This window comes from Pungitius pungitius, chromosome 3 (assembly GCF_949316345.1).
Source record: "Pungitius pungitius chromosome 3, fPunPun2.1, whole genome shotgun sequence".
In the NCBI taxonomy this organism is placed as follows: Eukaryota; Metazoa; Chordata; class Actinopteri; order Perciformes; family Gasterosteidae; genus Pungitius; species Pungitius pungitius.
The window spans coordinates 2,701,325-2,711,568 of NC_084902.1; the positions used below are offsets into that span (position 1 = coordinate 2,701,325).

General features: G+C 47.6%; 1 protein-coding gene across 6 annotated transcripts; it reads right to left on the reverse strand.

Moving 5' to 3' along the window:
* Window positions 1–33: 33 nt before the first annotated feature.
* sidt2 (SID1 transmembrane family, member 2) lies at window positions 34–9,535 on the reverse strand. 6 transcript variants are annotated; one of them, XM_037461162.2, is made up of 27 exons: window positions 8,658–9,535; window positions 8,435–8,556; window positions 7,059–7,223; window positions 6,929–6,974; window positions 6,382–6,483; window positions 6,133–6,216; window positions 5,865–6,030; window positions 5,472–5,565; window positions 5,250–5,311; window positions 4,997–5,023; window positions 4,444–4,482; window positions 4,280–4,354; window positions 4,110–4,172; window positions 3,656–3,771; window positions 3,493–3,566; window positions 3,309–3,375; window positions 3,143–3,216; window positions 2,919–3,042; window positions 2,679–2,796; window positions 2,289–2,425; window positions 2,098–2,206; window positions 1,889–1,965; window positions 1,725–1,771; window positions 1,545–1,650; window positions 1,353–1,463; window positions 952–1,065; window positions 34–784 (listed from the first exon to the last, which is right to left on the reverse strand). In XM_037461162.2, exons 1-27 carry the CDS (start codon window positions 8,883–8,885, stop codon window positions 722–724), a joined length of 2,610 nt encoding a protein of 869 aa, XP_037317059.2. In that variant the 5' UTR covers window positions 8,886–9,535; the 3' UTR covers window positions 34–721. The 6 variants fall into 6 exon arrangements, with proteins under 6 accessions (XP_037317059.2, XP_037317066.2, XP_037317076.2 ...); XM_037461169.2 differs by lacking the exon at window positions 4,997–5,023; XM_037461179.2 differs by lacking the exon at window positions 4,110–4,172 and having other exon boundaries at window positions 8,658–9,534.
* Between the last annotated feature and the right edge of the window lie 709 nt (window positions 9,536–10,244).

Consider the following 10,244-nt stretch of genomic DNA (forward strand, 5'->3'; position numbering starts at 1 on the left):
AACAAGGATCAGATGCAAAGACAGAAGTCGGCATCAGAATCTGAAAATGAAACCTTTATTCAGTAACCGCGCATTGAAATGTTTGACATTAAAATCACATTTCTTCTCCAGACAGTACAGTGCAGAACATACCTTACCGGACCGGGCCAGTCAGGAAGTAAATACAATCATTATTATTCTCCAAAGAGAGAAAGGACGGCTGGCTCGTGGATCTGACCAATCAGAGCACAGTATGTGACATGATTAGGACATTAAAAGGCCACCAACAGACTGGACAGAGTTCATGTTCTCACATTTATGTTTGTAAACCCACACACACACACACACACAAAATGACACAGACCGCATATAAACAGCATATAAACGTCTCAGGATGCATTGCTGACTTGTAGGTCAAATGTAATGGACAGTATAAAATAAGTTAATTTGTATATATATATATCATTTTGTTTTATTTAGCAAGTGTATGTTGTTGCCTCCGGCACGAAGCTAACATCCATTACAGTTACATCGATGATGGCAGCAGGACGACGGAACACGTCGGCGCCGCTCAGCCTCCACCGGGGCTCCGCATTGGCACAGGTGTGTCCATACAGGTGGATGGGAGGGGCTACCGCGCCACCCTGACTGGCCTGGGAGGGCAGTAGGAGGGAAAGGGGGGGGGGGCTACTGGCTGTGCATGTTGAAAACACGGAGGGGGACGCAAACGGATCTCGCGTATCTAGAAGGCAAAGATCTTGTCCCGCTGGACGGCGTCGAGGTCATCGTCCATGGTCAGGAGGACCTGAGAGAAGGAGGAGGAGGGAGGGGGGGGAGAGTTAAGAGTTTCCTGGTTCCCATTGCAACATCATAAACATTTTTTATTCAATACATCGTCGCCACGTCGATTATTTACGGTCCTGATTTTGTCATTGATTGTTGACATGTGTGCTTCGCTCTTTAGGATCATACCAGGAAGGACCCGAACATGGCGATGGAGGAGAGGAAGTGCCAAATGTCGTGGTCGTCAAAGAACTCGAGCAGGATGCAGTCCCTGTTGTGCTCGCGAGACTCCGCCGGGGTTTTCTGCGCGGGGGGAGAAAAAAAAAAAAAAGTGCATTGAACTAACTGAGGTGGAACAACAGAGTCAACGTGCGCTCTCACATGCAGGTGTGTAGAAGCGCTGTGACTAAATCTACATCCACAATACCAGTAATTCTGGTCAAACCGATTCATGACCGTTCACGTTCTCCTCTACGGCTGGTTGTCTAGAATTGTTTTTCCTACCATTCAGTTTTCCTCGGTTATGGATCAAGACATGAGAGTGAGTGAGTGAGTGAGTGAGTGAGTGAGTGAGTGAGTGAGTGACTGACCTGCCAGGTGCTGAGACCCTGGAAGAAGAAATACAGTGCGAGGCCCCAAACCACAGCTGTGAACAGAATAATCACCAACGGTAGACACTGGATTCTCTCGCCGCTCCGCAGCTATAAAAAACACACACAAAAATGAGCTTTAGATTTTCTGCTTTAAAAGAATGTCAAATGCATGCAAACACACACACACACCTTCATAATGATGTAAAAGGCAAAGTAGAGCAGCAGGTTGCAGATGGCGATGGCCAACAGGTAGGAGGCAAAGTCGTTGGGTCGCTCTATGAGGCCGTAGGCAGCTCTACGCAGAGACACACATTAAGTCATTGTGTTGTTCTCCACTGATCACGCTTAGAAACGCTGGGGTTTACTTACAGAGACCAGTTGACTATGTTCCCCATGACCAGCAGAACCATCCGGTCCTGTCAGGACGAGGGAGGACACAGAGATTCCTTTACTGGACTTGCATCGTATTTATTGCATCAACTCAGGGAGACTTCTCCCCCGCGTCGAAGCAGCGGCTTCTGGGTTCTACTCACAATGTACATGGGTCCACTGCACTGCCGGATGCAATCCGTGTAGATGACGTGCACGATCCTGCGGAGGATCCCGGAGTCTGACGCAAACAAACACGGGCAGATGTTAGCTCCATACCTCCGCTGTATATTTCATCACGCAGCGCTATTTCCATCTAAGGCGGCCCCGCGTCTGTCTCGCACGTTACACTTTCTCCCGACCCTTGTCGTACCGAGGTGCCAGCGGCCCATGTAGTAGAGCTGCGTGCTGAGCAGCATGGTGGCCAGGATGTGGATCACCGAGAACACGATCCAGAACACGTTGTTTCCTTTCCCAAAGACCTGCGAGCAGAACGCCACAAACGTTAGACACCGTGTGTGTGTGTGTGAGAGAGAGAGAGAGATACTGCATGTGTGCACGTACCACTCCCAGCACAGAGAAGAAGATGACCCCGGCCAGGCAGGCGTACGCAGTGTAAGCACTCGCGTTGATGTCTGGGTGTCTCTTCTGGTACAACTTCAACATGCACAGTCCAGCGATCATGTACATGAAGGAGGTGTCTGTGGACAATCATCACTCAGTCAGCTTTCATCATGTTTAAGTTTACTCTGTGACATCAAGCAACTTCACCAGAGGAAAGCTCCAGGAAGCTTAACCTTCCACTTCAAAAGTCACCTGGGTGTGAAAGCTAGACCCCTAAAATCGTCGAATCCTGAACAACATGGAGGTCACAAAGCTGTCCGTCATCTCAAAGACACCACAGAAAAGGCTCGGGACAAAGAAAGGACACGCGAGGTCCGGGTGGAGTCTTACCAAACTGGAAGTTGGTGTAGTTGGGACAGACGTGGTAGCAGGCGCTCAGCAGGCCCTCCATCATCAGGGCCGTTCCCATGGCGTAGTACAGACCAAAGTGCTTTGGGATGCCACACTCCTGCCGGGTGGGAGAGAGCGACGTTCATCTCATAAAACACCAAGGAAGTGTAAAAAAAAGTAATACTATTTCTACTTCATCTTCCAACAGTGCTGCTTGTCTTTGGGCGCGTGCTCCTTTACCAGCGCGTTGAGGTCGTTGCGGAGCAGAGCTCGCTGGTGGATGACGTCTCTCTTGAGGACGATAAGGAGGAAGAGGAGTCCCAGCAGCACGTAACCCAGGTTACTGAGGATGTTGTTGAAGGCGCTGTGTGTGTGTGTGTGCGACAGGAAGTGCATGACGGTACTTTACCAGCAGCCGAGTGAGCAATGACCCCATCGAACGGACACAAGCTAACCCACGTTACCTCAGGGCCCCCATCGGGTGAGCACACAGGAAGTTGTAGTAGCAGATGTCCTGGTTTCCTGTGACGTTGACCACCTGGAGAACGGAGAGTCGCTTTAACATCTTTTTATCAGTCATAATCATAATAATAATAATAATAAATGGAGCGTTAAGTCTCCCGAACGCACCGTCTGGTAGGTGATGACCAGCTGGACGACCGGCAGCGCGTAGAACACAGCAATGGTAGCGATGTTCCTGCAGGGAAGGAAGCCATTAGACCCGATCACTATCTAAGGAATCTTTGTTATTGTGTCAACTTTCCCCCCCTTTTCTCTGAATACAAAAACAAAACAAAAAAAACTCTTTCTTCACCAGAAGTAGATTTGGTATTTCTTGCTGAGGATCCTCTTGTCTTTGCGGGACAGGTCGGCCACGTACAGGAACTTCTGTAACACGGAGGGGAGGTCGTTACCAGTCACCGGGTGCAAGGAGGGGGGGGGGGGGCAAGGAGGGGGTACGTGCATAGGAGGCGTACTTTGGTGCGGACAATGTTTTTGTCCGAGTCGATGTCGTCCAGCGTGTCGTAGTCGTCCTCCTCCACCGAGCTCAGAGACTCCAGCCGGCTGCGTCCAATACTGTCCAACGACCGCTCTGATGGAGCAGAGAGAGGAGGAGGAGGAGGAGGAGGAGGAGGTCATGAAGATTGAAGAAAAAGAGCATCGTTGGCTTTTACGGAGGTTGAAAGTTGTGTTTGAACACAACACACCTTTTCAAATAAAGTTGCAACATCAGAACATCTTAAAACTAAATTATCAGAGTAATTGTTGGTTCTTCAATCTTTGCCTGATTTGTATCATTTTGCTGGTCATTTGCATTCAGATTAGTGTTCCACTGATTGAGGCCACTTTCTGACTCATTGGCGTTTGATTCACAAAGTGCTGATTGGTTTCTGCTTTTTATATATTATATTATGCGGCAGCGTGTGTCACCGATGCAGATGGCAAACTGATGAACGCGATTGAGGATTGGCCGACGTTTGAAAACCTCCTGTCCTGATGAACAGAAGAATAACAGAAGCGCCCGACTCGCATTAAAGACGCGGGGTCATTCTGCGAAGGGGGGGCGGCGGTGGGACAGAAGGGATGGCGCGCGGCCTTACCGGCGTATCCGTAGTTGTCGGTTGAGGTGGCGCTGTCCGTGATGGCCTCCGAGCTGAGCGTGCTGCCGTTGTCAGCTGAGAAACAACACAAAAGGGGGTTGTTTTAGTTCACCGTGCACGGAAGCTGCGACTTCAGTTTAAAAAGTGTCCCAAAAGAAACGTACCGAACGACCCGTATTCATAAGGTGAGGCTGGCATTTTCCCTGCGGGCGCACACACACACACACACACACACACACACACACACACACACAAAACTAACAAGTAAGCATAGTAGAACAAATTGCACGTAGAAACGAGAGATCCAGTGCACACTAAAGCGTTAGTGCATGAACACACGGAGGCGAGCAAAAGCCACAAAACATGCAGGAGTCGACTGTTCTTTTTTTTTTTTTTAAGCTCACACGCCTGAAAAAACAAAAAAACACTTTTGTTTAAAGTGTTTTAGTGAACGCCGGCTCGCGTGCTGCGGTGAGGGAGCAGTTTGAGGATGGAATGGCGTGCACTTAGAGGCCGTCTGCACGGTTCACTGTCACCTCCGGGATTATTCTCGTGTTTGCAACAGCGTTGAAACAGTACTGCGGTAAAATCACAGCTCTTTTTTTAAAATAAAAATAAGAGTTCCAGTAGGTGAGCGAACGCGTGCAGAGCAAAACACAGACACGAAAACACAGCGGGAGAGACGGGCAGTGAGAGCGAGTCACTGTGTCGTTGTACCATCTCCATTCTGCCCGAGCAGAGAAGCTGCAGCACACATTAGCATGGGAGAGAGAGAGGGAGAGAGAGAGAGGGAGACACACATTCAGTACATAAAAGCCCCAGTTATTCACATCCTGCTTTGTTAGGTGTAATTAAACATTGAGTGTTTACTGTGGCATCTCCTCTACAGAACAGGTTCAGGACTTAAGTGGTACGCTCGGCGGCACAAACTAACGAGCCCCTCATCCATCCCGGCTGGTTGCTGGGTTACCTGTCTCCGCAGGCGACACGTTGGCAGGAATCAGACACTCTCTCTTCTTCTTCCTGCACAAACTGGAGAGTTAAAACATGCAAATTAGGTGTTAGGTGTTGCTCCCGCAGTGCAGATGTATAAATCTATATTCTTCCATTAGACATCAGCACATTGAACCAGGACAGAATGAAGGAAGTTTAAACATTGTAAAATTGGAACTTTGCTTAAATGGAGTCTCACCGCTTGTTCTCCAGACAGGCTATGAGGAAGGTGAGCAGATAGAAGGAGAGGAAGATCCCCAGACAGAACAGCATGCCCATCACGTACACCTTCACTGAGGAGTGAGAAGACACACAGTCACATGCCGTCACACTGCCTCACCTCCACGGCCTCATGAAACGACATGGCTACAGCTTACAATAGGTAGAACCATACACAGTATGCAGCAAGTACATTACATAAAAGGAACAAAGAACTTTTGGGAGCCCGAGGATTATATAATATGTTTCAGATGTTATATTTCAAAAACACAACAAGTTACATTTTTTACGGTGGCCATATAAAAAAAAGGAAAGAAAAAAAAACGACTTTCAGCCCCCTCGCTTACAACAAAGCTTGCGACAGGCGACTCACATTTGATGGCGGGCGTGACGATGACATCGATGTCCTTGCTGCGGTTGCCGGCGTCGATGAGGACATCGGGGAGAAGAGGGTAGAACCGCAGCGGCCCGCCGCACGCCTCGTCCTCCGTTTTCACCACCACCACCACGTAGAAGCTGTTGCTGGGAAAGTCTTTTCTCTGGAAGACAAGGAGGGGGACGGAGAGGGGATTAGAAGAGGTCACATGCGGTCTATGCCCGAGAGGGGGGGGGGGGGGGGGGGGGGCTTCGTCGCACTGTACCTGCACGGTGATGGCGCCTTTTTTGGTCATCGTCTGGTACATCCCAATGAAGGCAACGTTGTTGTCGAGGTCATAGACGGGGCACTGAAAAGAAGCAGAGAGACGGGAGGAACAGGAAGCACTAAAATAATACCCGGTAAATTTCATCAGAACAAAATTATATGAAAGTTTGCTTCGCACTGAATCAATGAAAATGTATGTTTTTGGCCTCGTGTGGCTCAATGCTGCTACTGCAGGCTGAGAGTGTACCTGGATGTCCTGGATGGACATGACGGAGCAGGGAAAGGTCATGTCAGAGTTGACCTTGACGATCACAGTGTCTACCCCATCTGGGAAGACATACTTGAAGTACTGGGAGGAAGAGGAAGAATAAAAGGATTTAGGAAATAAATAATCACAGAGGATGAGATACAAAAACATAGATGAAATTGTTTTTCTCTCTCTTTCTTCTCTCCCTGGTGGGCGTGTGACCATTGGCACACACAATAAAGTGAAACAAAAGTGTGGTGAAACAAAGGTAGATCAACTGAAGAGGCAGGTGACAACAATGACGAACCAGACGCATTCATTTCATCTGTGAGCTGCAAAAGGCTGAAAAGAAACACTACTTTGTTTCCCCTTTTTTTAAAGCAGAACTTGTCAAAAAGGTTGAGAAGGAAAAGCCCCTGAGTAATTGTGTAAAACATGAAACCCCCTCATTTCTTATGCCTCAGCTTCTCTCGTGTCCCCCCACTTCCGTCCTTCCTTTCCTCTACCTACATATTATGTGGCAGTAGGTGCCATGCGCTGGTAATACCTGCGGTTGAGACGGCGACGCGGTGAAGCTGAACTTCTTGTCCGTACTGAAAAATCAAGATGAAGACAACATGTCAGACGTCAGCTGCCGGTCACATGCGTGTCTGTGTGCTATAACAGATCCCACTCACTGCAGGGTGAAGCTCTCCACGCGGCTGACCCTCAACTGGTAGTTTGTTCCCTGGCTGGAGAGGGTTGACACGTCCACGAAGAAGTACTGGGTCTCTGAGGCGACCAGGGTCGGAGGCTGGCACAGGGTCCGGCCCACGTGGTTGTAAGGGTACTTCCTCTGGTAGCTGGGAGGGAGACAAGCAAGTGCATGTTGTCACCCAAAAGGATTTAGTTCTTAGAATTGAGTTGAGCTTAATGAGAGTTTCTCGTCTGTTTGTCATCTCATTCGTTTTGTTTTCCAGCTTTTACTCTTTTGTCCTGGATAAATAAACGTTTAGAAATATATGTTTATTTTCTGATATTTTAAGTGTGTTGCACTTAAACAGGCCTCAACGTGGATTATTTTGTGAAGAAAACCCATCAAAGCAAAAGAACGCACTTGTTACTTGATGAGGACCAAAATCCTTACATTAGATTATTTAATTTAATGAGAGTTTACTTCATTCTGCTTCAAAATCAGATGACCTGACTGCATGACGCATCTTCAATAATCTCAAAATCAAAGCTAGAGTAACAATGTTCACTGCACATGCCGTCACTCCCAATGGTTTTTTTATTTTTAGGAAGATACAAAGCAAAGTCCCTTCTGCATGAGACAGAGGGGACTTTGCTCTGATGACTTCGAGGAGGCTCAGTCACTGCTACGATCTACTCTGGTGGAGGAGGAAGTGAAAGTCCAAGGTTCCCAAGAGATGCTGAAACATGCGGTGCCACGACACTGAAACTGCAAGACGTTGACGGGGTCATTCTGGTGTTGCACAACAAGCGAGAGGACCTTGGAGCGTGGGACACACGGATCACTTCCCACATGGGCCGTTAACCAATGGATAACAAACAGCTGAACAAAGAAAGAAATATTGTCCACCTTCAACCATTAAATCTCCAAAATGAGACATTAGTGAAAAGCAGCACCTCCTGGCATAAATATTACACTGCAACAAAAAAACAACTCTCTTTGTCACAGATTGCCTTCTTGTTTTAAGTGAAAACACAGCTCCCTTCGCCAAAACCGGAACATAAGCTTCATCGCATGACCTGAGAACTGTTTACTAGGGCTGAAAAAAACAAATTATTTTTATTCAATAAACACTATGGAGACTAAAGAGGCGAGATTCTCAAAAACACAAAGCACCATACAAACTAGCTTACACTCTAATTACACTGCACTGCTGCCCTGCTCTAAAATTTAAGGAATATTTTATGCTGAGAGTTCGTCGGATTCTAGGCTGTTGCTTGGCAACAGAGGACAACGAAGCACTTATTGGATTTGTTCTTTACAGATTGTCAGGTGGGTCCAGTTCGTAAGGAGTGCACGTGACACGGTGGGAATACTCACAGGCCTCTTAGAATGAGGGGGATTTGAAAAGACAGCACTGCTTGCTTCTGTCGCACCACGAACAGGATGGGACTCTCGAAGTCCTGTGACAAAACATCCACGGACACGCGCACGCCCTCCGACTGACACCCAGGGGGGAAAAAAACAAGACAAAAGTCAACACACTTAATGTCACTTATATAAAGAAAAGTGTGTGTCCGCCAGTGGGTCGGCGTGAGCTCACCTTGTTCCTGGAGACGGTGTGGTTGAACGCGTAGATGGTCTGGTTGACACTCGTCACCGTGTCGTTGTACGTGATGTCGAATTCGGCCTCTTTCTGGACCACAGTCTCGCCGAGCGCGTCGCCGCTGCACACGAGCTGGGCCACACAGAACCAGAGCAGCGCCGCCGGCCGGACGGCAGCTCCGCGGCTTTTTTTATGTCGCGACTTCCAGCAGCTCCTGAACACCATTTTGTCGGACACCGTCTTCCTGGACTGATATCCAACGTTATTATAGTACTACCCCCCTCGCCGCCGCCCCCCCCCCCCCACAGACCTCCCTCCTCCACCGCCTCTGGTAGCACTAACGACAGCTCCACCCCATTCAATAAGTATTACTCGTTTGTAAAGCTTGCTAGCTTAAACCGCGCCACGTCCTGCCCGTGAACCAACAATAACAGCAGCTGCTAACGGGCAAGCTAACGAGCGAACTATTAGCTGGTTAACGGGACACCGCCAGCTGTCAAATTGATAGCGCAAGGTCCAACAAGTTGTCGACGGGAGTCAATCGCTCGTCAGCCCAAAAGTCTGGAAAAGCCGTCAGCTAGCTGCGCTGACGTTAGCATCGCTGGTCAGGTCGCCGGTGGTGCGGCTCCGTGTGTTTACACATCGAGAGTTCGGTTTCAGCGCAGCGAAAAACCGTGTTAAAAATGTAAAAAAAAAATACATCAGGATGTGGCTTCCGTTTATCAAAGACTGTCCGGCGGAAGCGACTGTCGCGGACTTTATTGACAGTGCCGTAGCATTATGCAAATATTTATCGAGCGGAAGGTTAACGTTGCGAGATGCGAGATTCACCGTGTTTACAATGACATTAGCTCGTGCTTCCCTCCCCCTCCCCCGCGTGCTCAGACGTACAAAAAAACAGAGCAACGTGATGACGTCATTGCTAAAACGGCAACTCGAGATAAACAGGATTGGATTAGATTAAATTCAACTTTTTGTTATTGCATTAGTTAGTTTAGCATCTAACCAGAAAGTGCATGAAAGCAGACAACGTACAGAGTATATATGTGATATATATATAATATATATAAATAAAGAACATGTGTATAGTATGAAGTATACAAATAAAAAATATGAATGCCATGGTGGTGCAAATATGGGATAATATAAATACTCAGTAATTCGTGTGGAGACAGAAAACACACTGTCAATCTTCATGATCTAGATCTCCCAAATAAAATATATAGCTTCACCCCACATCAGAATACCATTGTAGAGATTAGTGTTCGCCCAATTACAATGTATTAACAATACTATGAAAAACATTTAATTTAGAAATATTGCATATAATAAAAAATGTAAAGGACGTTCATGAAAGAGTTATTCTGACATCAAGGTGACAAAACGTATGGGATAAATGTGGAGCTCTCTTGCAGGAGGTAAAAAAAGGTTTCCTTTTGCTTTTTTAAAATGGTATGCCGGGAAATATTGGTCAGTTCCTGACTCCATTTTTGGGGTCTCTGGTATTCTGGGTTTTAGGACCGTTTTGCTCAGTCGGCAGTCCAATTTTAGGTAACAGGTCGCAGTAGCGCCTTTCTACCACAA